At 34.2% G+C, this 24,983-nt stretch overlaps 3 protein-coding genes across 5 annotated transcripts; 1 reads left to right on the top strand and 2 right to left on the bottom strand.

The window, feature by feature from the left end:
• Positions 1–1,111: 1,111 nt before the first annotated feature.
• Positions 1,112–13,608, top strand: LOC103499946 (alpha-N-acetylglucosaminidase). Of its 2 annotated transcripts, XR_007822709.1 has the most exons (21): positions 1,144–1,473; positions 1,699–1,772; positions 2,104–2,315; positions 2,749–2,870; positions 3,401–3,486; positions 4,137–4,231; positions 4,348–4,429; positions 4,642–4,748; positions 5,540–5,570; positions 6,573–6,690; positions 7,821–7,871; positions 8,590–8,699; positions 8,807–8,909; positions 9,216–9,314; positions 10,301–10,411; positions 10,852–11,015; positions 11,224–11,461; positions 11,989–12,067; positions 12,151–12,420; positions 12,839–13,131; positions 13,216–13,608. XR_007822709.1 is itself a non-coding variant. In XM_008463098.3 (19 exons), the coding sequence occupies exons 1-19, from the start codon at positions 1,267–1,269 to the stop codon at positions 12,384–12,386; spliced, it is 2,325 nt and encodes a 774-aa protein (XP_008461320.1). In that variant the 5' UTR covers positions 1,112–1,266; the 3' UTR covers positions 12,387–12,581. The 2 variants fall into 2 exon arrangements, 1 of the variants encoding a protein (XP_008461320.1); XM_008463098.3 differs by lacking the exons at positions 12,839–13,131; positions 13,216–13,608 and having other exon boundaries at positions 1,112–1,473; positions 12,151–12,581.
• Positions 12,592–16,722, bottom strand: LOC103499945 (probable glycosyltransferase STELLO2). Of its 2 annotated transcripts, XM_008463097.3 has the most exons (3): positions 14,645–16,722; positions 13,385–13,511; positions 12,592–13,303 (listed from the first exon to the last, which is right to left on the bottom strand). In XM_008463097.3, the coding sequence occupies exons 1-3, from the start codon at positions 16,315–16,317 to the stop codon at positions 12,830–12,832; spliced, it is 2,274 nt and encodes a 757-aa protein (XP_008461319.1). In that variant the 5' UTR covers positions 16,318–16,722; the 3' UTR covers positions 12,592–12,829. The 2 variants fall into 2 exon arrangements, with proteins under 2 accessions (XP_008461319.1, XP_050944088.1); XM_051088131.1 differs by having other exon boundaries at positions 12,592–13,511; positions 14,645–16,702.
• A 751-nt stretch (positions 16,723–17,473) lies between these two features.
• LOC103499947 (polyamine oxidase 1) lies at positions 17,474–23,806 on the bottom strand. Its single transcript, XM_008463100.3, has 10 exons — positions 23,640–23,806; positions 23,254–23,503; positions 22,867–22,992; positions 22,675–22,736; positions 22,430–22,584; positions 20,865–21,008; positions 19,995–20,144; positions 18,793–19,047; positions 18,237–18,318; positions 17,474–18,115 (listed from the first exon to the last, which is right to left on the bottom strand). Exons 1-10 carry the CDS (start codon positions 23,689–23,691, stop codon positions 17,904–17,906), a joined length of 1,488 nt encoding a protein of 495 aa, XP_008461322.1. The 5' UTR covers positions 23,692–23,806; the 3' UTR covers positions 17,474–17,903.
• Positions 23,807–24,983: the final 1,177 nt, after the last annotated feature.

Genomic DNA, 24,983 nt, shown 5'->3' with positions numbered 1-24,983 from the left:
AAAAATAAAAGGTAGATCCACACTCATAAATATAACAAAACACTCAAATATTTACTACACGTAACAAAATCAAGAAGTCCACGAAATCTTGTCAATTTTTTTAAAATATTTCATATTTGTTATTCATATTTTCATTTCTTTTTTCTGTAATTTTTCTTTTCTTATTCTGTCATTTTTCTTTTATATTTTTCGAAATCATGATTTTAATTTTCAATCTATTATAAATCTTGTATTATTTTGAAAAAAATTGTTGAAATATTGGTACGGATAGCAAAATTTAAGGATCGTGTACCAAATCTTCAAGAATCTTGACAAAAAGTCGTTGAAAAAAAAAATCAGCTTTCTTCTGCAATTTTTCTTTTCCTTCTTCTGCAATTTTTCTTTTATATTTTTTTGAAATCATGATCTTAGTTTTCAATCCATTATAACTCTTGTATTATTTTTAAAAAAAAATTGTTGAGATATTGGTACGGATAGCAAAATTTAAGGATCGTGTACCAAATATTCAAGAATCTTGACTAAAAGCGGTTGAAAAAAAATCCTCTAGACATTGGTACACATTTAAATTTGGACTGATGATTGTAGCCAAATCTAATCGGTTACCAAATATAAAAGGCGGGCCAATGTGACTGTAACATTTTTTATTTTATTTTCGTTTTCGAAATTATTCTAGGGTAAATATTTTGTTGGTTTGCTATATTTTTTAAAAACTCCATAAAAGAAGACATGAGCCACTTTGAACAACACATAAGAACTCGAAACCAAACATTAACACTAGCCATCGAGAGATGACGAGATTCGAGAACCATATATATGTCCTATTACATTTGAACCAAACATGATAAATAACAATACATCAAACTAACTTATCTATGTGGCTTGGAGAAATATAAATTGAGATTTGTATCCTAAGGTGAGATTCTACAATAACAACTTCTACACAATCCTCAACTAACGACATTATGAATAAATGAACGTTAATTGGATATACCAATTGTGTTTCTTCAATGCGAACTTTTGTTTTTATAATTTGTTTTAAAGGTATGAACACATTTCATCATCCATATTTCATAGACATTTGAGTAAATTAGTAATGATTTAATTCTTCTTCTTTTTTTTTTTTTTTAATTCTTGAGTGAACTCAATGATGTGTCTTTGTCTCTCTCAGTTGACGAATTTCCGGTTTTTTCTTTCCAACCGTAAGCACTGAGCTGAAGCTTCCATGGTTGACACCAACTCTCTAACAAGTAACAACACAATTGAAGCATGTCGAATTTCCATTCCTCGATTCTCGTTTTGATTCTCATCTTACTTCCACTTGCTCTATCCCAACAAGAAGCAATTCAAGCAATTATCCATCGTTTGGATTCCAAAACTCTATCTCCTTCCATTCAGGAAGCTGCAGCCAAGGCTCTTCTCCGGCGTTTGCTTCCCACTCATGTTGATAGCTTCGAGTTTCAGATTGTTTCTAGGGTACCTTTTCTTTTCTTTCCATGGAATTTCGAAGACTAACTTTTCTGTCAGTTCACAAATCTCAATTGCGTTTTTAGAGAAATTGAATTGGCTTGGTTATGTGAGATCAATCTTCACACCCTGGTTATGCAATGCATCTTCAAGTTTTTAATTCTTATTTTCCAAATTTCTCAAAACAACGAACATCAACTTGACCGCTTTTTCTGATTTTGTATTTGTCAATAGGACGTTTGTAGTGGGGGAAGTTGCTTCTTGATTAGTAATTTCAAGTCCTCAAGTCGCAATGGTGCAGAGATACTGTAAGTTGCCTCTTTTATGCATAAAGATTGCTCTCTGTGATTGATTTACTTACACCTTCTTGTATTTATACGAGGAAAATAACGAGTTTATTTTTGGCCTTTTCACTAAGAAATGGTCAAAATGCTTAAATTTTTCAGAGGACGATATTGTCTTTAGGTGAAATTTTTCAGAGGCTGAAGAAATGAAATAAACAAGAATACAATTAAGAGATAAATGTTATTTCCTCCAATCACCACTCCACTTTTCCCCAAATAAAGAAATAAACTGAGTTAGGAATATGTTAGTATAAGATTTTACTGATTTTTTTTTCCTTTTGGCAACCTTCTCAAGTATTAGAGGCACTACGGCAGTTGAAATTACATCTGGCCTTTACTGGTACTTAAAATATTGGTGTGGTGCTCATGTTTCCTGGGACAAGACTGGTGGAGTTCAATTAGCTTCGATTCCTAAACCAGGATCTCTACCTTTTTTAAAGGGCGATGGAGTTGTGATTAAGCGACCAGTGCCATGGAATTATTACCAAAACGTTGTTACTTCAAGCTGTAAGTGTTGATTTCTTATTTGTGATTTCATCCAACCTCTATCTCAAGTGATTAGCAATTTCTAGAATGAAAAGGATTTTTTTGTCAAATAATGTATAGAAGTTAAGCTAAAATGAAGTTCATTTGGTGAATTTGAGAGGTAAAAGTAGATTGAGAAAGATGAATACCATGCATGTCTTCCCCCAGCCCCATCAAGAACATGATGTATATAGGAAGGGATAGAAAACTGCATCAATAACCTTCTGGATTGCATGAGATCAATACAATGCTCATCACAATTCTTTAGTCTTCTTGGTCTTTCATCTCTTTAAATGATAAGTATATACATTTATGCTAACTAAGTATCCCAATTGCTTATTTTTATTGAGATCACTTAGGTATCACATCTTTTTCCTTTTAAGTAGTGTAAGTGATACTTTAATTCATTTTTCAGATTCCTATGTTTGGTGGGATTGGGAAAGATGGGAGAAAGAGATAGACTGGATGGCCCTCCATGGAATTAACCTTCCTTTGGCCTTCACCGGGCAAGAATCAATTTGGAGAAATGTTTTCAGGGTGAGCAGTTACCAATGCCTTATTTTATTTTAGTCGAATCCAAATCCACCTCAGCACCTCCTCGAAATTCAAATTTATTCTAGGATTGAGATTTCAAATAGGTTGGAATTGGAGAATAGAAAGATTCCAAATTGGATGAACTGTACACATTGTAGAGTTGAATTGTTTTTCAACTATTATGTATCCCCTTATTGAAGGATCTGGTTCAAATGGATTTAAAAGTTTTTATTTTTCTAATACTGCTCTCCTTCCACTTTGCAGAGGCATTTGTCATAAGTCTCCCCATTTTCGGTTATGTTTTCTTTTTTACTGTTAGAAATCCTCCATAATATTTGTAGAAGAAAGAAATATATGCCATGTTCAAGACACTATTTCTCACCAAGAATTTGCCTTCATTCATAAATTTTCAGTTTCTCTGTGTTTCTTCTCTTTCGAATTGGAGTTCCTAGGATCACCGCCTCTTAGTATTATACTATTATTATAGTTTCAGTTTCACCTGAGTGAGGCTACTTGTTTCCTTTTACTTGTAGGATTTCAACCTTGCCTTCAAAGATTTGGACAATTTCTTTGGTGGACCCGCTTTTCTTGCCTGGGCTCGCATGGGAAATCTACATGGGTGAGTGACATTAATTGTTCTGGAATATTTTTGCCTCAAAAACATGAATTCGCAAAGACAGTATCATCTAAAACATGTCACTTTACCCAGTTCCTATGTATCCAGTCTTGACATATTATCTATAATTTATGCATGTATGCTACGTGCAAATATAGAAGCACTAATAGAGCTCACATCCGTATATTAGTGTTGTGCTTTATTAAGTATTACCATTCTTGGGCTCTTGTTATATGCTACATGCAAAAGCTTCCAGCTCGTGGAAGATAAAAATATGGGAGGTTGGATTTGTGGAGACAATAGAGGTGTTTCAAATGAGTGAAGATTTTGTTTATTTTGTGTCGTCTGCGTGGTCCTCTATTACAGAAAGTTATAAGTTTGTAACTTGTAGTATTACTTAACTAATTTTATATGTTTATTGGAAAGATTTTGTGCGGTGATCTTTCAGCTCAGGGTAACCTGGTCCTTCTTACTTTTTCATATCGTTAGTTGTTGGTCGCTATGTTGCTTAGGACAAATGTAGATCAGTTACTGAAACATTATTTCCAACCTATACTATGCATTCTAAGATGTCTACCAAAGATAATCCAGTTTTCATTGATGGTCTCATCTTTTCTTTCTTTCCTCATACACTAACATTTATCTTACCAAAGGTGGGGTGGGCCTTTATCGAAAAATTGGTTGGATCAACAATTAGCTTTACAGAAACAGATACTATCCCGAATGCGAGAGTTGGGGATGACTCCAGGTTTGCTACTCCAAATTATTGGTTCTGGAAGTGTTCAAGTGATGATAATTTATCATGACATTTTGCTTGTAGACCCTTGTATTTAACTGAGACTTCTTTTGACTTTCTGGTTACAGTTCTACCATCCTTCTCAGGGAATGTCCCAGCAGGTTTGGTAGAGATATTTCCCTCGGCCAACATAACTAGATTAGGAAACTGGTATCCCCTTCTAATGCCCATGTTATGAGATATGTTTTAACTTGTAATTCTTATGTGTTTTTGTTAAAATATAAGAGGATTATAAGTTCTATTTCCCCCTTAATATATTCACATGATTAATTTCCAGTTTTCCACTTTTGAACCTAGGAAGACATCCCATTACTAAATATAATTTCCATGAATTGAAGTTTTCCATTTTTTTCCCCTGTTAGGAACTCAATTGATGCTGATCCTAGTACATGCTGCACATACCTTCTCAATCCGTCTGATCCTCTATTTGTCGAAATTGGGGAGGCTTTTATCAGACAACAGATAAAAGGTCCACTTCCATCTGTTTGCTTTGAGTTAACAGACAAATAGTTTTGCCACCTGTGTTCTGATCTAAATATAGCTTATTTTCCGAAAAAAGTAGCAGCCCTTTGTGGATATTTATAATTTCTCTTGTTCATATCATGAGTTGCACACTCTTTGATGTTGGTATCTCATTATGCACCCTTGTCACTATGTCAAGATAACAATCAGTGTTTATTTATTTAGTTCCAACTAGAAAGTAAGGGACTGTTTTAATAAACACTTTTCTTTTTGTTCTTGGAATTGTTGAAAATTTGTTATTGGATGAATAGTAAAAGTTAACATCATTGTGCACATTAAAGTTACTATTCATGATTTTTGAAGTGATAACAAGGAAAACATACTATGGAGGAAAATATCATACAAGGAAACAATTAGCAACTAAGAGGCAATTACAAATGTAAGAAAATAAAATATATAAAAAGTGGCTGTGCATTATAATTAGACCAAATGTGTTTTGAGACTAGTTTTCAAACAAATCCTACCATCCAATTTTATACTCGGAGCCCCTGTCTGTGTTGTATAAAAGGATGCATTTGGTAGGACAGCTATAATTTGTTTGATCGTATAATGCTTAATTGCTTATCAACTGACAGCTAACCTATCAATGTTAGCTTAAAGTCCGTTAAAAGTATTTCATTTTCTTATGTTGTTTTCACGCTATTGGAAATTTGGATTTTTCTCAAAAGTTGTCATAATATCTTCAAGATATGCGTGTACTAATACTTTTGTTTTTCATGTTTTATGTATTTTCTGCAGAGTATGGGGACGTAACAGACATTTACAGCTGGTAACAACTAATGTAGCATTGAATAATATCTTGATGACGTTTTTTTTCTTGATGTACATCTTCTCCTTTTGGTGGATAAGCACTTTCCCTTTTGATTAAGTCACTGAAATTATATGGAGTGATGTGTTGAAACTTCACTTTTTGTTAGGTTTTCTTAACTAGAATTAAAGTATTAAACATTTCTCAATGCTTAGTTTTTGTCTAGTGGAAAAAATATTCATTCCCTAAAGAACATAGTGTGAAGGGATCAGGATTTCCTTTATAAGTTAGTCCACTAATGCATTGTTAAACGTTGGAAGCATATGAAATTGCAATTTGCAGCTCAGGGGTAGATAGAGAGACAAAAATTTGAATCTTAGACAGAATTCACACAAGGGCTGGCAAATATGGAATGAAGAACTGATATAGGCAGAACAACCTAGGGGGTGGAGAGGAAGCCCACTCCCAATAAGTACACAATAAGAGCTTTCCAATCCTTGATATAGTCTTGACGTAGTTACAAAAGAATTGGAATGAAAAGAGGTCAACCAAGAAGCTTATTTTGTACAAGGTTACGAAAGGTGTCAAATTGAAGAAACTTGTCCCGAAAAAGATCTGTAATTTCATTTGGTCCATAAGTGCCACACCAGCGCTCTAGTGGCACAGCTGGTCAGCTAACTTTCCCATTATGTTCCAACAGTTAAGAACTTAAGACCTTCAAGGAGCCAGTCATCAAGCCTTTAGTAAAACTGTCCATTCCAGCGAAGAACTAGAAGTATTCCTTATTTCCAAATGAGGACCGCTAGGCTTGTTTTTTTTGGAACTTATTAAAATAAAGTACTACAATTTAAGAGGAGAAGATCTTGCGGTAGGCGTTTAACCAAATGAGATCCATCTTGTTTATTTTCCAAGATCCAACGATTATTGCAATAACTTGATTGGGGTGGAAGCTCCTTCATTTCCCTTATTTATTCTATCTTGCTGCCTCAGATAACTGAATGATATGTATCCTGTTCATTGCAGCGATACATTCAATGAAAATACTCCACCTACAAATGACACCTCGTATATTTCATCACTCGGAGCTTCTGTCTATAAAGCTATGGTGAAAGCTGATAAGGATGCCGTGTGGCTCATGCAAGTATGCTCCTCAAGCAATGAACAACATATTTTTTTAATGGATCATGTTTCAACCAAACCTTTTGTATATACTTAATTAATTGACTAAAGATGCCGGTAAAATTTGGAATGATTTTCAGGGCAACAAATAGGAATTGAGGGTCAGTTTGAAATTGTGTAATAAAGAATTTAGCTCTTATAGATTTCTAGGGTTGAAAACACTTTTAACTTTAGAATAGAAAAACTACAGAAGCTTCACATATTTGAGTTATCGAATTGAAAAGTGACAGCCGATAAGTTACAAAGTTAGCAAATACTGATAAGTGCTGTATAACAAGAGAACTATAAAAGAGCTTTGCTTGGCAGCAGGCTGTAATTAATTGTTTTAGGAGATGGTGAAAGAGAAGGTGGTATTTGGGTGTATCATATTTTCTATAGAACAGATTTACAAAGTTGTGTTTAAAAAGTAATTCCTACACGATGGTTACTGACATATGGTGTATTTAGTGGGACTATTCTGTAATTGGATGATGATGGTATACTTTTGTAAAATGGTAGACAATGTTCCTATGGACCAATTTGACAATGATTTTGTTTTTGTTTACCTGTTTTCAAAACTTTTGCTTGTATTGTAAAATTTTCTGTGTTATTTTAACATAGAAAGTCTGAAATTTCATCGATAAATGGAACTATAGGATTACTATTGGTGAATTACAAAAAGGCTTTTCAATCATTGAAAAGAGTAGAATATCAGTAAACGGGTGTGGACATTTACACCAATTTGAAGTATTAAAAGAGTTTGTTTAAGCAAACTCTTGAAGATTCTCCATTTTGTTTCACACCAAAGTGACCAAAGAAAGAGCAATCGATAGCTTCTCAAATTTTCAGTCTTATAGTCTTTTATTTTCAAAATCCTATTTTTATTTTTGAAATTTAGCTTAAACTTGAAATGTTATTTTAAAAAGTGAAAAATGTAGGAAAACAACAAAGCTAAAAACAAAAGAACTAGACTCAAACCGTTAATTTTTAGGTTGAGTTTTCAGAATATTCAAATCTCTAGGGTGTTTATGCAAATCAGATTTACCAAATTCTAATTTGATGAGTTTCGTTTTCTAGATTTGAATTAAAATTGATTGTTGCATCTCTGTGCAGGGATGGCTCTTCTATTCAGACTCTGCTTTTTGGAAGCCTGATCAAATGAAAGTATGTATGCGCACAAGCGACATAGAATTTCTTAACATTCATTGTTAATACTTACTGAGTTACTGGCAAAGGATGTACTTGATCTAAATAGTCTCGCCCAGTTCCCACATCTCTTGTTTAAAGTTGTACAGGTTTTTAGTTATGTGGGATAGTTGGATTTTGTGAGTGGAAATTGTTAAGTACCAGTGAGTACAAATTAGGGTAGGGTAGGGTAGGGAAATGAGGTTAGGAAATATTTTGGTACATAGAAAGAGATACCGTTCCTGCTTGAAAATATTGGTACTTCTCAAATTGTCCCAAGAGTATACCGTTCTTGAGAATGGATCTAGACTCTGGAATACTATTGGAGTGTCTTTGTTTTCTGATGGAAATGAAGGATGTCTTGGTATCCATGAATTGGAAGAAAACAATGGCCACAAAACCAACTTAGAGAAGCTCTAAAAGTAGGATGAATCAAACAAAACAAATTAGAACCCATCTGCTTGCAACATGGGTTGAAGAGGTCGTTGATGTCAAATCAAAGCTGGTCTAAGCTAAAAAAATATATTTAGCATGTATGGTCTACAGGTTTCTTTTTGCGCCAAAATGATTTTTTTTAATAAAAAAGTTTACGGTTGAGTTTCGTAATCTATTACCAAACTATCAAAATAACTCTTTTTCTGGCCTTTTGGTTGTCTCACAATACCATTTATTAGCTATGGTTTTATGGGGTCTGCAGGCACTACTTCACTCAGTCCCATTTGGGAAAATGATTGTTCTTGATCTTTTTGCGGATGTCAAGCCAATTTGGAAAACATCATCCCAATTTTATGGTACACCCTACGTATGGTCAGTAGCCTCTTTATTACTATTTTCAAGGAAGCTACAGAACGTCTTGATAATGTCATTTCTGTACCTTTTTTCACAAGTTCAATAAGAATTTAGTTTGACTTCAGGTGTATGTTGCATAACTTTGGTGGAAATATAGAAATGTATGGTATATTGGATGCAATCTCTTCAGGTCCAGTCGATGCCCTTGCGAGTGAAAATTCAACAATGGTACATTTAGTTTTGTATTTGTATAATTTACTATTGTCATATATACGTGATGCATGTAGCACATGAACTCCTATGAGCATGCACCTAGCTAATATTTCTAAGAGAACAGAAACTGTTTTTGTTTGCTGTATGTCTTGTTGACCATAGTTCTATTTTTCTTGATTATCAATGAATTGTTCCTCTTACCAAAAAAAGAATGGTTCCATTTTTCTTGATTATCCCATGCATACATGTGAACTGAGATGTAAAGATTGGGAATCTTGATATTTTATCCTGTTACAAATGGTGTTTTCTTCACTATGGTAGGTTGGTGTTGGCATGTGTATGGAAGGAATAGAGCATAATCCGGTAGTTTATGAATTGATTTCTGAAATGGCATTTCGCAGCAAAAAAGTTCAAGTCCAGGTAATTTGCTCTCAACGCCTTTAAGTAGTCAAGGCATTCTTGATGTTTAGCGATTCATAGCATTATGCAATGATTGTGCATGTAACCGCAACCTAAGCTGGTGCCCTCAATCAGTCTATAATCCTGATTATTAGAAGACACTCTATACATGAATTATCATTTGTTTGTTCATAAACTATAACTGGTGTGTATTTTCTGGAATCAAACAAATTGTTCTTTTGATCAAATTTATGTTTTTGTATGTACTTATATGTTGCAATCTGCATGATTCAGTGGGAGAATTTGAGGGAATCATAGAGAATGACATGGTTCAGAGCCGTGTCTTAACAATCAGGAGACAAAAATGTGAAGAACCACAATATCTTGATTTGATAGAAAATTTGCCATAATTTTAAGGTTGAAGATTCATTCGAATTTTATCATATCATGGAAAAGTTTCTGTTAGATACCTAGATTAGTATAGGGTTAGAGGTATAAGGGTAATTGGATAAGATAAGAAGCTACCAGTAGTTATTGTGTAAGTGTGGTTACTAAGGTGGTTACAACTAGTTATAAATAGAGGGAGGGTAAGTGAGATGGGGGAGATCGGTTATTTTGTGAGTGGTTTTTGCAAGTTTCCTTGAGAGAGAGGAAAGGCAGAGAAGTTAGTTATTACTTTTGGTTCAAACTCAGAATTGATAATTCATCAATACCTGTTTGTAATCCTTGAAGTATTTTCAATCAAATTAGAATACACCTACTTAATGTGCTATCAGTTTCATCTTGTATCTACTTCTCATATTATTCATCCATGACTGGTTTTTGAAATTAAGCAGTTCTAAACATTTACTACAATGAGTCCATGTTCTTACACTGTTACACATTTGACATTCCTCTCTGAACTGTGTTTTTTCTCTTTCATATAATTGGACTTTTATAAACGTCCGAAATAACTCTATGATGAGGATGATTGGAGGACCATAATGAAATATTGTAATATCTTGTAGGAGTGGTTGAAGACCTATTCTCGTTGTCGTTACGGCAAAGCAGATCATTATGTTGATGCAGCTTGGAATATTCTTTATCATACAATTTACAATTGCACTGATGGCATTGCGGTACGTAAAGTTGAGACATAATGTTCAGAAAAGAAAATTGTTTTGTATATTTATAAGAAATAACTTACATTCTAAAAATGCTTTAAAAGTATTTTTCAGCAAGATTACTTTATGTTTTTCCCAATGTCATCCCAAACACATTATGAGCAGATTCTGCTGTTTTTTAAACTATGGAAATTGGTAACTTTGCCTAAAAGTGCCATCAAAATTATGTAATTTTTTAGATTGCTATTATTTCTAATTCAAGAGAATCAATTGGTTAACACACGATGAATGTACCCTCCAATTTTTGTCTTTACTGGATGCGTTTCATTTGATGATTATTGCTTGAAGATTTATTATAAGCGACATATGCTCAACTGGAGTATTGATTATTGTGTTCTTCTTCCTTCTGCTTTATGGCTATTTACTGATCCATTCCTTTAATTTTTTTTTTCCAGAACCATAACACTGATTTCATTGTCAAACTGCCTGATTGGGATCCATCTTCAAGTTCTGATCTGAAAAAGCCGCCACATCTATGGTATTCCACTCAGGAGGTTATCAATGCCTTGCAGCTACTTGTTAATGTAGACGATAATCTCGTCCACAGCGCTACATATAGGTAACATGGAACATTTTAATATGCATATGGTCGAGTCTTAAGGATGAGGAGTTGATATGTCGTACAATACAGTTCTTCTTGTCTACTACTTCACAAGTTTCGGATAAGTTTCTAAGCAACATGTTCATAGACAAGCATATCGTAATCGACCCTCATTCTGAAGATATGATCAATTTAGTTTACTCTATTGTTGCTTGTAATTGAACAGATATGACTTGGTTGACTTAACACGGCAAGTGCTAGGGAAACTGGCAAATGAAGAATATTTGAAGGCTGTAACTGCTTTCCGACGCCAGAATGTGAAGGCTCAAAATCTTCACAGCAAGAGGTTTATTCAATTAATTAGAGATATTGACAGACTACTAGCTTCTAATTCAAACTTTCTGCTCGGAACATGGCTAGAAAGTGCAAAGAAGTTGGCAACAAATCCATCTGAGATGAAGCAGGTTAGGATGCCTCTTTCTAGTGGCATGAAACTTAGAGCATACTGCTACTCTTTTCTTATTAACCTTTCCGTTCGCTAACCTTTGTTTTAAAAATTATGCCTACTTCCCTTCCATTTCTATGGTATGTTTCTATTATATTTGCTACGACATAAGAATTCTAAGCAAAATTTAAAAACAAAAAGAAAATCTCTTTTAAATTTGGCCTACATATTCAAAACATTTTTGAAAAAGTAGACACAAAGCTAAGAAACACGGAAGTCGAAATAATATTTATAAACTCATAAGAAATGCTACTGTTTTCTATTCTCTCTCTGTGTGTATATATATCGGCTATCATTCTACCGCATTTCTTTTCTCGGTCAAATTTGTTTGAACTTCTGAAGCTTTTTCGACGGTAAAAAATTATAATGTTGTATTGGTACTTTATTAAAGGCAAGATTTTCTTCTTGTTGCATTAGCATTTGTTTTTTTCCGTTTTATACGTTGGTTAAGAAAAGCGAGCTCCAAATTTTTTGTCCTTGGTTCAGTACGAATGGAATGCAAGAACGCAAGTGACTATGTGGTATGATAACACAAAAGTCAATCAGAGCAAACTTCATGATTATGGTAAATATTACACTTCAATGATACTATTACATGTTATTCTCCCATGTCTATTTCAAATTAACATGTTTTGTGCTTCTTATCAGCGAATAAGTACTGGAGTGGACTACTGGAAGGTTACTATCTCCCAAGAGCTTTGACCTACTTTTATTACCTATCAAAAAGCTTGAGAAAAAATGAGAGCTTCCATTTGGAAGACTGGAGAAGGGAATGGATACTGTTTTCAAACAAATGGCAAGCTGCTTCAGAACTTTACCCAGTTAAAGCTAAAGGAAATGCAGTTGCCATTTCTAAAGCCTTGTATGAAAAGTACTTTGGTTGAAACAATTTCTCATTGTTCTACCATAGCAAACATGGTATGACCATTTCAATTCTTGGTTTTTTTCCTCTTCCAATATCAGAGATTATTCATGGTCCCTGCCAGTTGTTTCTGTTTTGCAATGAGACCCTTTTATGTACTCTAATGTTCTGTCTCTGTTTCCAATAATCGGTCATAATATCATTAGTTTGTGTCAAAGATGATTCTTTCTCTAATTTTTGAATCTTCATAGCTCTCAAGTATTTTCATCATGTAAGTATATATATTCGGAAAATTGAAAGGAAAACAATATACAACACTTTGGTATTTCCTTTGAACTACCTCTACAAAAATTTGAATGTGAAAAAGAAAAAATAATTTAACCCAGAAAAGAAAAAACTTGAGGAAAAGATATGGCTGCAAATTGCACATCATTTATACATTCAGATTTCCCGTATTTTCAATTCTTATACCAGCTCTTTCAGTAGCGGATCACCTGCAGCCATAAGTCTCATAAGCTCAGCAAATTCCACTTCATTGGAAACCCTCCATGGATGAACAGCAGGAACTTCAGCAGCATACAAGTTTGTAACATTACTCGACAGTTCCTCTGCTGGTATCTTCTTATAAACCATTCTGCTGAAAATGTCGTCGAAATTTTGGGGTGAATCCATTGCCATGAAGAACATTGCCACAGCTACTCTGTAATCAATCTTGTAGTTACCAACAAGAGCTACAAGATCCGTGAAGTCTCCCACAAACTGCCGAGGTACGTAAAACACTTCGCTGTTGCAAATTGTGAGTCCTTGCTCGGTTGGGTTACTTTCCTTATAGTTGACTTGAAAATGAACAGGCATTGTGCTCACTACCTTCTTCACCCAGTCTGCTTGTTTAGCAAACAAGACAGAATCATCACTGACTCTGGTCCAAGATTGAGGAACCTGTGAGAAAGAGAAACAATTATATAATTCTTCAACCGTTCTATAAAGCAAGAGAGATACAACTGAGACCTGCATCATTACCTTGTAAGTGATCCAAAGTTTATCTTTATCTGCTTGCAGTAAATTCCAATAGTTGAGAATGGTGTTATCTTGGAGGAACAAGAATCCTTCTGCATTAGGAAATTTTTCAAATACCATGGGCAGGTACCTATAAAAAAAGAATTAATTTGTTGAACTTATCATTCATGAACTTCTCTAAATAAATATTTAGTCATTCATTTTAATTAAGAATGCTTTCTTTTTAATCTGTTATCAAACAAAAGCTGACTAAAGAAAGAGTATACAGACATTGAACATATTATAGGCAAAATGACCAATAACCCATTTTCCCTTAATTATTTGAATCTATTTGGTGTATAAACATCATATCACTATTTTTTTTTATGTATTTATATCAGTTTTTAAATATATTAGTGTAACTTTTGTTCATCTTATTTTGTAATTTGTGTTATAAAATAATTCTATTAACTTACCACATATGTTAAATAGTTTTACTCTCAAAAGTGGTACTTTACATCCATATTTTGACTAAATAAATACGTTTGTAACTAAATTACGAAAGAAAAGGCTCTTGTACAAGAACTTCAAATTCCTTTTACAAACATTATAAGATAACATTTAGAGCTATATGTTTTAGAGCCTTGTATGAAAAGTAATTTGATTGAAACAATTATTTAAAACTCAAAATGAATAAACTGTTACAAATTTTAGTTACAAAGAACAAATTATAAATGGTTACGAATATGAAAATGTAGGGACCAAATTGTTTTTTTTAGGCATCGGGACCAAATTCAAATTAAACTAAAATTCAAGAACTACGTTTCTATTTGAGCTATTTCTTAAATAAAAGCATAATGAACCAAAATGTTTATAGAACATGGCAAAAAAATTAGAGTCTATCTACAATGGGCCTCGATAGATTAAGATAGACTATTATTTATGTCTATGTATCATAATGAACTCAAATAGTAGTCTATCTTAATCTTCCGATATTTTGCTATATTTATAAATATTTTCAGCAATTTTTTTATTTAAAATAATTTACCTTACAAAGCATATTTTTTTAACCAAGAAAAACATTAAAAAAAAAAAAAAAAAAAAAAAAAAAAAAAAAAAACCATGATCACCAAGTCAATGTTTAAAAAAAATTGGAAACTACTTACTTGTATATGAACTCCAAAGAAATTAAGAAATCACTAAAAGAAATTTTCAAAAAAACATCTTTTTTAAAGACTCGAGAAGAATTTTCCACATAATTTTTCATGTTGAAAAATTACTTACTTGTATATAAACTCCAAGGAAGCTTCCTCCACTCCCAAATCTTCCCTGCCATGTTCTGCCACAACCACCACAGTTTTGAAAATCCTTCCATAAAGCAATTTCCATTTCATGGCAGTTCTCTCCACATCTCCATTTTCAACAAACAAAACCATCACCACATTACCAAATCTCTTCCTCCATCTAATCAACTTCCCTATCTCAAAGTTCACCGTCTCAGATTCTTCCACCCCAAGATGAAAACCAGGCAATTTTTTAGGAACAAAACTCCTTCCATCACCAATCCTTCTTTTCCTCTGTTTCTTCATTTCAAATCCCTTCATTCTTGGTTGAATATACCCAACAGAAACCAAATCTTGAAGCCAAGCTCCAATCAGTTTCACATCATTCTCCTTCCAAAACCCTTCCTCTCCCATTGAATTACTCAATTCCATTACCTTCTCAAAGAACGTGGCTTTGTTTGATGTCCATGAACTCAAGAACTTCACCAATCTCCCTACATTCACATGCAAATCTTTCTCTTCTGAAAATGGATATCCTTCAATGTCATCATATCTAAACATTGTCGGTGGATAAACCACTACAAAACCTCCTAATTCCCATAAAAGTCTTTGTGCCCAATAACCCCTCAATATATCGCAAGCCATTGTACTAACAGAAACAGGAAGCATAAGAGCCCATAATGCTGAATTATGAAACAAAGTATTGAAAGAATTTAATGGTACCATCACCCCGTGAGGTATGGCAACTTTCGGTGCGTGGTCGTCGAATCTTATGTCAAATGCCTGGGAACTTGTCTTTCGTGTGAAGTAAAACACTGAATCTACATCTGGTAAACCATTGGATATGCCTTGTTGAATGAACTGCATTCCTCCAAATATTTGGTTGTAATGTTCTTCATACAAAACATCTCCTACATTCTCCAATGGCAACCCTCTAGGCCAAACCGATCGCTGTCCAAAATGAATATATGGATTCACGACGGTTTTATTGGGGTTCTCAAAATCGAACTCCAAGATTCTCTCCTGCAGTGTGTCTACATTGGACAGTTTCAAATCAAAATGCTTCCCAAGATTCCCATCAATCACTTCGCCCCGATCATCTGCATCGAATATCATTTTCGCGCCATGTTGGATAGCGAAAAGATACCCAACAGTCTTTCTAGCATAAGAATCATAAGAAAGAAAATCCACAACTCTAAATCCTAAGCTAGATTGTTCCTCTAGAGACAGATATATAACTCCCTTAAGACTCCAATCCGATGGGGTTCTAGAATTCCCCACAGCTAGTACCTGCCATCCTCTAGTTTTCGCAAGCTTTCGAAGCGAATCAGAAGGATAACTCGAAACAGAAACAACAATCCACCGATCAGAGCTAAAAGAAGCGTAACTTGAGGATTTATCGACAAGGGGATGAATCGAATCGAAGTTGATTTTGGGCAAATGGGTGAGTTGAGAGGGTTTAGGGCGAGAGTTGAAGCAAAGAAATGCAGCAGAATCGGGAGCTCCTCGGAGGAAGAAGAAGGAAGCGATTGTGAGGGTAAGGAAGAAAAGGGTGGCGAGTTTGAAGAGATTGAGAGAGACCCAGTTGGAGAAATCGAAGGGTTTGGATTCAGGGAAGGGATTAGCGAGTGGGATTTGATGGGGTTTGGGGTTTTGACGATCTTGAACCAACATGGTAAGTACTAAAGTACTCAGGTTTTGAGCTCTGTGGAGTGATTTATGAACTCAGAGAACCAAAATAGAAAGCTCAAAAAGGCTGAAATGGAGAAGAAAACAAAAACATAGAGAGTGATCTCTGTATGTTTCTTTCATTCATCTCAGAGCTCCAGCCGAGAGTGGCCAACTGATAATGCAGACATATTTGGTCATTGATGGTTTCTTTTTCTTTTTTTAATTAAAAAGAAATTAGTTTCTTTGAAAGGAACAAAAAATGAAACAGATGAAGGATGTGAGGGGCAAATGGAAATAATTGAAAAAGTGAGTGAGGATTTGTGATTTGGACAGCCGCCCTCACCGACAGAGAGAGAAACTCTCGGACTCTTTTTTGACTCATCATCTCCTTTCCTTTCCTCCACACACTTCACAAACTTCTTCAACATCCTACTATTAAATTCATGTATAATATATAATTGTAAAGCCACCCAGGCCATTCTTACGAGCTACGACAACTATCTAGTCTAAACTAACCTAGTTCAATTAGTATAAGTTTGCGCTATAAATTTTGAGGTAAGGAGCTTGACTTCCTCACTATTTATTCTCTATTTGATTTGGTTTATCAAATTACTTAGACACCTTTTCAAGGGATATTAGGGTAGGAAGATTTGATTTGGTTTATCAAATTACTTAGACACCTTTTCTTTCAAGGGATATTAGGGTAGGAAGACAATTATGGTCTTCATGACAAATGACGTAACATTTAAGTTTAAGAACGTTGAAATATACCTGAGAGTGATCCCAGAGATATAAAAGTATAATTGAAAAAGACTCCATATAATGTAGACTTAAGTATAAGAACTCCAAAGTTAAGTGTATTTTATATTTACTACAATTTCACCTTTGTGTAATAAGTAATGGTACTAACCTATTATGAAAGAGATGAATATGATTTAGAATGGCATCATTTGTGTATGAACATCTTAATTAATCCAATCTTATCATTATAATTTATTCGGTTGACTCCGTTGGTGAGTCGCCCAAACATGCTATATGTCAATATTTAAAAAAGAAATAGTTAGAATCCAAATAATGAAACAAAAATTTCGTCAAGTAAAGAAACATTAAGCAATGTTGTTGATTGGAGAGTATCAAAAGTGTAAACACTATTAAAAAGTGATAGATCAACTTCTTTCTTGTATTAAAAGATCAGTAACAATACAATTAGAATATCCAATATATTTTCCCCCCACCAATTCCTCTAAGAACCTTTTTCATCAACAAAATAATTTCTAGAACTAAAGTCCCAGATTAATAGTGAACCCTTCCAACAATTAGACAAAGTGGGCTGACCTTGATTTCTGTGAAGATCCTCATCTCTTTTAACTTTTTTTTTTTATTTTTATTTTTTATTATTTTTCTTCACTCTATCTCCCTGCTTTTGTTTCCTTTCATGCGTCTTTCTTCATCGATGTTGTCGGATCTCGAATCGAGTTCGGAATCAAATTCATCTTCTCATCATCCCTTTCACCACCACCCACTCCCACTCCACTTTCTTCATCATCGTTCAAATTAGATCTATGTTCATCAGCATGTCGTCCATGTAGTCATAAAATCGCTTCTTGGATACCGAGCTTGCCGTTAAGGTACAATTGTGTTGGAAGATCACATTTGTGAAGGCCTGAGACAGCCTCTGTTTGTGACAAAGACAATGATCCTGTTAGAGCTAATAAGGGTTCTAACAAGAATGATTGGCCATCACTTTTTCTCTCCTTATCTTTCCTCATTTCTTCCAACAAGGCATTGCTTGTGTCTATTCCTGTTTTCATTGGTCAATAAATTAAAGAGATTATCATCTGAAGAACATATGCTAGAAACATGTTAATGTAGTTTCCAATAAAAATAAATTAAACAAGTTAATTAGTAAGTGTTTCACAAACCTGCAAGATATCCACCATGTACGTAGCCATTAAATCTTTCGCTCGTGTGTTCTCCAGTGAAGTATATGCGTCCAATGGGTTCCTGGAAACGACACGCCGATAAAGGTTAGATGTTTCGTCAAAAACAATCTACTTAGAATTTGTGTTTCTAGTATAATTCAGACCTAGTTGATACAAGAGGTTATATTCCGTTTTGAATTTACTTACTAAGTTCTTAAAAACACTTTCTTTTTCACACTTAGAAATAGTAATGGCTTATAAAGTCAATCCAAACAAACCCTAATACTAGAGGATTTAAACTCACAAACAACGTAAAACTAACAAGTTTTACTGCTCTGAACACACTATTTGAGTTTGGTCCATCTATTCTATGCTTATTTAAGGAGATATGTAAGTTGTGTGCTTGAAACAGTTTGATGGTGGGAGTGACCCTATTCACAGGCTTCTACATCAACATTCAACAGCGAGTACTTCTACTTTCGAAGTGATTAGTGATCAATCAATCATGCAGTCGGTTACAAGTTAAAACTTGCACATAGAGAAATAGGCAATGAACCTTAATGTTTTGAACAACTTGGCAATCGGAGATGATGGGGTAGTTACTGTAGCTACCACGTTGAAACCTGTTACTCCACCAGCGAGGAACGAGTATGTCAGTAGCATCAGGGATATCGGGTCCAAACATATCCCTAAGCACTTCTATGCATTCTTTCATTGTCTCCTCATCAGATTGAGCCTCGATTCGTTTCGATTCTCCATTTGTAACTGTCACCACCAGGATATTGGACCCAGGATAGGCGTTCTCCATGTTCTAATGTTATCATAAGGTAGTCAGTTTCACAGCATTATGATTATTAATCCATAGCATGTCATAGAAGAATGATGGAGTATTAAATGCCATAGTATTATCAGATGGAGTCATCAAGATATACACAATACGTATTCCGCCAATCAAACAAATCGATAAACTTATATTATTATAGTTCCATCATTCAAGATTTAGTGTTCGTGGAGCAGATATTGACAGCTGCGGTAGCTGACAACTGTATCAAAATAATCAACTGTTCAAGAATTACTCTTATTGAATCATCTACAATAGAGATAGTAATAAATGCCTTTATCTGACAGGTTTATCTCGAATTGAGCTTATTATAGCTCTTAATATAAAATAATACGATATAAATTATATTATCCCGTGTTGTATTTTATTGGGTAGATTTGTGATTTGAGAAAAGTAATTTAAAATTTTGAATTCACATACTAAATATAGATACTTGATAACTCAAAACTAAATTAGAGTCCAACGCGATGACATCCGTATTCTGAAAACCAATACAGTACTAAAAAACAAATCTACAAGATGATATGCAATCCAATGATTAAGAATTAAAAAAATATGAGAGTTGATAGGTTGCATGTGACCCACGTGCACCTGATGCACGGCTCATTATGGAAGTACTTCCAACCGTATAATAAGTTTATAATGATACGAGTAAACTAATATTAAAAAAAATCAAACATATTAAAGAATATCGATGCAGAGCACATAGGTCACACGGCTACTATACTACTAGTTCAACCTAAGACCTGGCTGGCTATCCCCGTGGGCTAATATTTGCAAGCATCCAATTTTTCTAGCTAAGAAGCTTTGTTTATTCAATTTATTTTTGGATAAGTAGTGACGATGAGATAAGTGTTAGCTGGCAACAACAACGAGATTTAGCAAAAAAATATACATATAATATATATTTAACGAACCTGCCAAAACGTGTAATAGCCCCTTCTTTCATGGGCGTAAATAAAGAATTCTTTTCCGGGTCCGCACGGCCAGAACTTATATGGGAACTTGAGGAAAATCTTTGTATACACCATCACGTCACATTTCTCTATGGCCTCTGTTTTCCACCCCTGTTTCGTTATATTTTAAACCATTATGTTTAGTTAATAATACTAAACCCCACAGCAATATAGAAATAAAACATTACAAGGAGTATCAGCACACAGAAACAGAGGGCCAATGGTTCAGTCAAAAGTGGGTAATTAACCAAGAAATGTTTAAGGATATGATAAAGACTCGTGGGTTTAATGCATATGCGCATATTGTACTCTATAGAAAAAGCGGTAAAAGTGTAAATAAAAAACCGATCACGTGTAGATTAGACACACACACACACAGAGGATATGAGTCACAAAATGCAAAACTGGGGAGATGATGCATGGGAGTCGCACATAGACACATTGGGAATCCGATTCTTACGTCATGAGTCAGTATAGGAGGCCTTGCCATTCCATAAATTCTGACCCACTAAATGAAAAATTAAATAATGGACCAGGCCATTTAGAGATGTATATCAAGAGAAGTCAAGTCAGAACGAAAATCCCACCACCTCACAGGACGGACAGAGCCCGAGAGATATTTATTGTGTTATGAATATTGAAAGGTCAAGATTCTCCCCCACCCATCTTAGGTCTCTCAATAGAGGTTCACAAATCAAGAGGCAACAGATACGACACATCGTCATAAATTATAGGGGGCATTCTTGGTCTTGGTGGGGGCGAAAGTCAGAGAGTGATTAGTAAGTAGTATAGTCACAAACAACATGGAATAAATAAAAGAAGAAAACGTACGGGTAAAGGAGGAGTGAAAGAAATGAGGTCGCTTTGGAGTACACCAATGCTAACAGACAAAACCACATAATTGGCTTCATAGATACATCCATCCTCCGTTGTTACAGTAACCCCGTTTCTCGAGTGTTGTATTTCCCGAACAACCTGCATAAAATGATGCATAAAATTCGTCATGAAGAAGAACAGAAACAGATAAAAATTTGACACAGCAGTCAACTCCCACCCAGAACCCGAACCAATTTTTTTATTTGGGAAAGATTACGGGGAATCTTTGCTCATTTAATGACTCAGCACAACCCATTTATGGCTGCTATCCAAAAATCACAGTGATTACTAGTGAAGCAGGACGATGATACAGGGGAAGCTTCCCACATTTACTGCAATTCGCATCAGATTCGTTGGGCAATAAAGGGAACCAAAACAACAGCCCCATTAAATGGAGATATTGACTAGACTCCCCACTTTCATGTTTTTATTTGAGTTGATTTGACATCTCACCCCATGGGTTATTGTTTATGGTCATAAAAACCACTGTGCAACCAAATGCAAATTGGTATTCAGTGACCCTACTAATTTAATAATGGTAAAAATGTTTTCAAAACGTTGCATATTGTCATTACAATTCTGTCAAATATTATTCAAGCAAGGACATTGCTGGCAAGTCAAAGTTTTGCTATTCAAGTAGGGAGAACGCTATCAAAACTTACTGCTCATTGTTGGGTGTAGGGGTAAATAAAAAATTTTAGAATCCCAATTAACAGAAGTATTCAACGGATGGATTCTTCAGTTTCGGAAACTACTTCACAGTTAAAGAACAATTAGAGAAGAAAAAAGAGAAAGGGGAGAAGGAAGTTTTTTAGTGTCAATTTCATTGTAAAGAAACCCAAAATTAGAACAACTCCTATTCAAACCATCTGTAGCAGGTCTATTCAGCGTTGGGATTCAAATGATGTCTACAGGAAATCATCTAGCGACAAACTATGATAGCGATATCGTGATCATATGACACGGATGGATGCCACTAATTTCAACCAATATCTTAAATAAATATTTAAGCAGCCAAAATAAATATATGGTAAAAGCTCACAAATCCCAAGACCGATTTTTCTCATTAGCCAGGTATCCAATGCAGATCATAAAGTTTCTTTCAGCCGCTAAAAGAGTTAAAGCAAAAGCGAAATTATCAAGTTGACCACCACCTACACTAACACACAGCTTCTAATATAAACTGGCAAATGACAATAGTAATAATATAATATGAATTGGAAATTGCTTTCAGAAACGTCATTATCTGCAAACTCCCAAAAGTGGGTCAATCATCAATCTCAACGACAAGTAAGAATAGCACATGCAAACAAAAGAGATACCCAGGGATTTCTATCCTATACTTTTTCTGTTTCTTTTACTGTATTTTTATCAAAGCCCATATCCGTCCTTTTGTTTCATCATATGATTGGGTAATCAACATCAGAACAGACAAAATTTTCATTTAAAAACATATAATTAGCTAAAAAGTCAATATTTAAAAAGGAAAACAAATATATTTTCTCTTTTTTTCTTCTCACCTTGTTGAGTTTGAGACGACTGTCCAAGATTTTTCCTTCTGAGGTAAAAAGAAAGTCTTCAGCCATTTTGTATAGTAAACATTCATACCCTCTTTCATCTGCAACCAAAAATTCCCTCTCTCCAAAATCCAAATACGTCGATATAGGCTCAACCTCTACAAAAAAGACACACCCAGTCCCCAATTCAATATTCACATACAGTATTAGAATAAGAAAAAAGAACAAGAAGCGGACAGCAGTATAACCTGCCATCTCAAAATCATGGAGTATAAAGTCGATAGCGAGTTCCATGGGAGTCTTTGGCGTACTGTAAACAAAAGAAAGAAGAGATAGCATAAAAATATGCTTTGAGAATGTTAATTAACTTAATGCCGTATATAATTCTTCTTTTTGAGATGCTCATCAAACAAACAATAGACTATTTGAAAAACATTTACCAAAGTGGCTCTGATACAATTGATAAATCACCAGCATCCTCCCCTTGGTTCCTCAGCTTCTGAATCGCCGAGTCCACCGCCTTCTTGTACGAGTCGGCCGCAACTCCACTCGGAAAAATCTTCCCACTGCAAACTCATTGATTCAAGAACCTAAACTCACTTCAAATTGACCGAGAAAAGAAAAGGCGAAACACAAAAACGAAGGAAAAAATGGACAAACGAAGGTTCAAATTCCATCTCTAAACCATCAATACATTGTTCAATACCACTAAAAAACAATGTCTCGACTCTCGAGCAAAAATAGCGGAGGATAAAAAAGAAACCATCCGAAACACAGAGATTGGGCGAAACACGAAAAGAACATCAATCAAGATCAGGAATTCAAACCTTCGATCATAGATATTGTAGCGAGCATTGCTGTAATCAGAGAAGCAAGTACGGAGACTAGATTTGAGAGCAAGTTCCCAAACCGGATTCGGCTCTTTACCACCGACTCCAACAATCCACCCCGCTCCAAGTTCCACCGATACACCTCCAAAATTCTCCTTACAAACTCTTCCTCCAATACGGTCAGAAGCCTCCAAAATCACCAAGTCATCTATTCCATTGTCCACCAAAACCTTCGCCGCCGACAAACCTTCCGATCAAAACCAAATCAAATCAAAACAAAAAAAAAAAAAAAAGTACAATAAAGCAAGAGAGAGTCCGAAACTGAATGAATCAGTAATAGACGAAGATATAATAAACAAAACATAAAAAAAGTCATAACTCACCGGAAACACCGGCGCCGATGACGATGACGGAGGAACGAGAAGGAGAATCCATTAAGTGAGGAATTGAAAGGAAGAGAGAAAAGGAAAATAGAAGAAGGTATTGAAAAATGTTAACGAGAAATATTGAAGAAATATAGCGGGAGTCGGTTTATATAGTTTTTTTCACGACTCCCCTCTTTGAGTTGGAAGATTTTTCCCAATTCTACACTCCCATCCGTAAAAATTAAGAAATAGAAAAATAAATTATTTAACGTTAAATATAGATTAAAATTTCATTTAACCTAATAATTAACTTAAAAGATTCTGTCTAATAATACTTTTAGTTTATAAAATATAATTTTACAAATATATTAAAAAACACGAAAACATGAAATACTAAAATTTGAAAAAGAGAAAAGGGGGATTTCAATTTCTTTGAGGGGTAAGGGTCATTTTCTTTTAACCCACTAGACTATGAATTGACATCTTACGCGGAATTAGGAATGGTAAGGGTATTTAAGTCATTTCCAAAAATACTTCCTTCTTTTTTCCGAAAAAAAAAAAGGATACATTCATTTATTTAAGGCCACATAAAAAGGAATTAAATAAATTTGTAGAGATTTATTAAAAAAAGCAAATCCTATAATTATTATTTAATCACTTCTCAAGTGTTTTTTCCTATGAAATTTTTCAAAGATATAGTCAATTAATTTGTAGCAAATATTGTAACCCAACTTGCCTACATAATTAATAGTTAAATATTAAGGGAGAAAGAAAACGACAAGGATTTGTTTTTATGATAAATGTCGCTTTAAAATTTATGTGGTTCAAACCTTCCTATATTTTTGGAAAAAAAAAATTTCAAAAAAAAGATGTTCAAAGAAAATGATATATTTAATATTATTCTCATCATTTATATATCAATTGAATTTTATACAAACATATTACAGTTGAAAGTTGACTTTAAAAACTAAAAACAGAACATTGAAATCACGACGAACTAAATAAATATTGTAGTTTAAATTATTCTTTTTCAAATTGTTTAAAATTAAAGAAAAAATAACATAAAAGCAATCATAACTCAATTGACGCATTGATGTATTAACAATCAAGACATATGTGATTCGAATCTTCTTTGCTTGTATTGCACTAAGAAAGATATAGAAAGTGATATTGGTTAATTGTTGCTACTTATTTAGGGCCATTATTCCAATTATTATTTATGTGTGAGGGGCAATATCGGAAATTGAACAAGTCAAATAAAATATATTTTGTAAACATTAGTTTAATGGTATATAGATTAAGAGAAGTAATATTTTTATAATTTCAATCAATGAAGAAAAAAATGATGGTTGTACTTGTACT

Source organism: Cucumis melo, chromosome 1, assembly GCF_025177605.1.
Source record: "Cucumis melo cultivar AY chromosome 1, USDA_Cmelo_AY_1.0, whole genome shotgun sequence".
In the NCBI taxonomy this organism is placed as follows: domain Eukaryota; kingdom Viridiplantae; phylum Streptophyta; class Magnoliopsida; order Cucurbitales; family Cucurbitaceae; genus Cucumis; species Cucumis melo.
Note: the sequence above shows the minus strand (reverse complement) of the source record. Positions and strands in the feature narration are given on the sequence as shown.

What these genes read in the sequence shown, in the direction of transcription:
- LOC103499947 (XM_008463100.3), bottom strand. Translation starts at nt 23,691, where the DNA reads ATGGATTCTCCTTCTCGTTCCTCCGTCATCGTCATCGGCGCCGGTGTT. An exon ending in AAGTTGTTCAAAACATTAAG is followed by an intron (nt 18,319 to 18,792) that starts GTTCATTGCCTA and finishes TGTCGTTTCCAG; the next exon opens with GAACCCATTGGACGCATATA. An exon ending in ACATGGTGGATATCTTGCAG is followed by an intron (nt 18,116 to 18,236) that starts GTTTGTGAAACA and finishes CAATGAAAACAG; the next exon opens with GAATAGACACAAGCAATGCC.
- LOC103499945 (XM_051088131.1), bottom strand. Translation starts at nt 16,317, where the DNA reads ATGTTGGTTCAAGATCGTCAAAACCCCAAACCCCATCAAATCCCACTC. An exon ending in TCCTTGGAGTTTATATACAA is followed by an intron (nt 13,512 to 14,644) that starts GTAAGTAATTTT and finishes CTTTTTTTATAG; the next exon opens with GTACCTGCCCATGGTATTTG.
- LOC103499946 (XM_008463098.3), top strand. Translation starts at nt 1,267, where the DNA reads ATGTCGAATTTCCATTCCTCGATTCTCGTTTTGATTCTCATCTTACTT. An exon ending in CGCAATGGTGCAGAGATACT is followed by an intron (nt 1,773 to 2,103) that starts GTAAGTTGCCTC and finishes AACCTTCTCAAG; the next exon opens with TATTAGAGGCACTACGGCAG. An exon ending in ATTGCACTGATGGCATTGCG is followed by an intron (nt 10,412 to 10,851) that starts GTACGTAAAGTT and finishes TTTTTTTTCCAG; the next exon opens with AACCATAACACTGATTTCAT.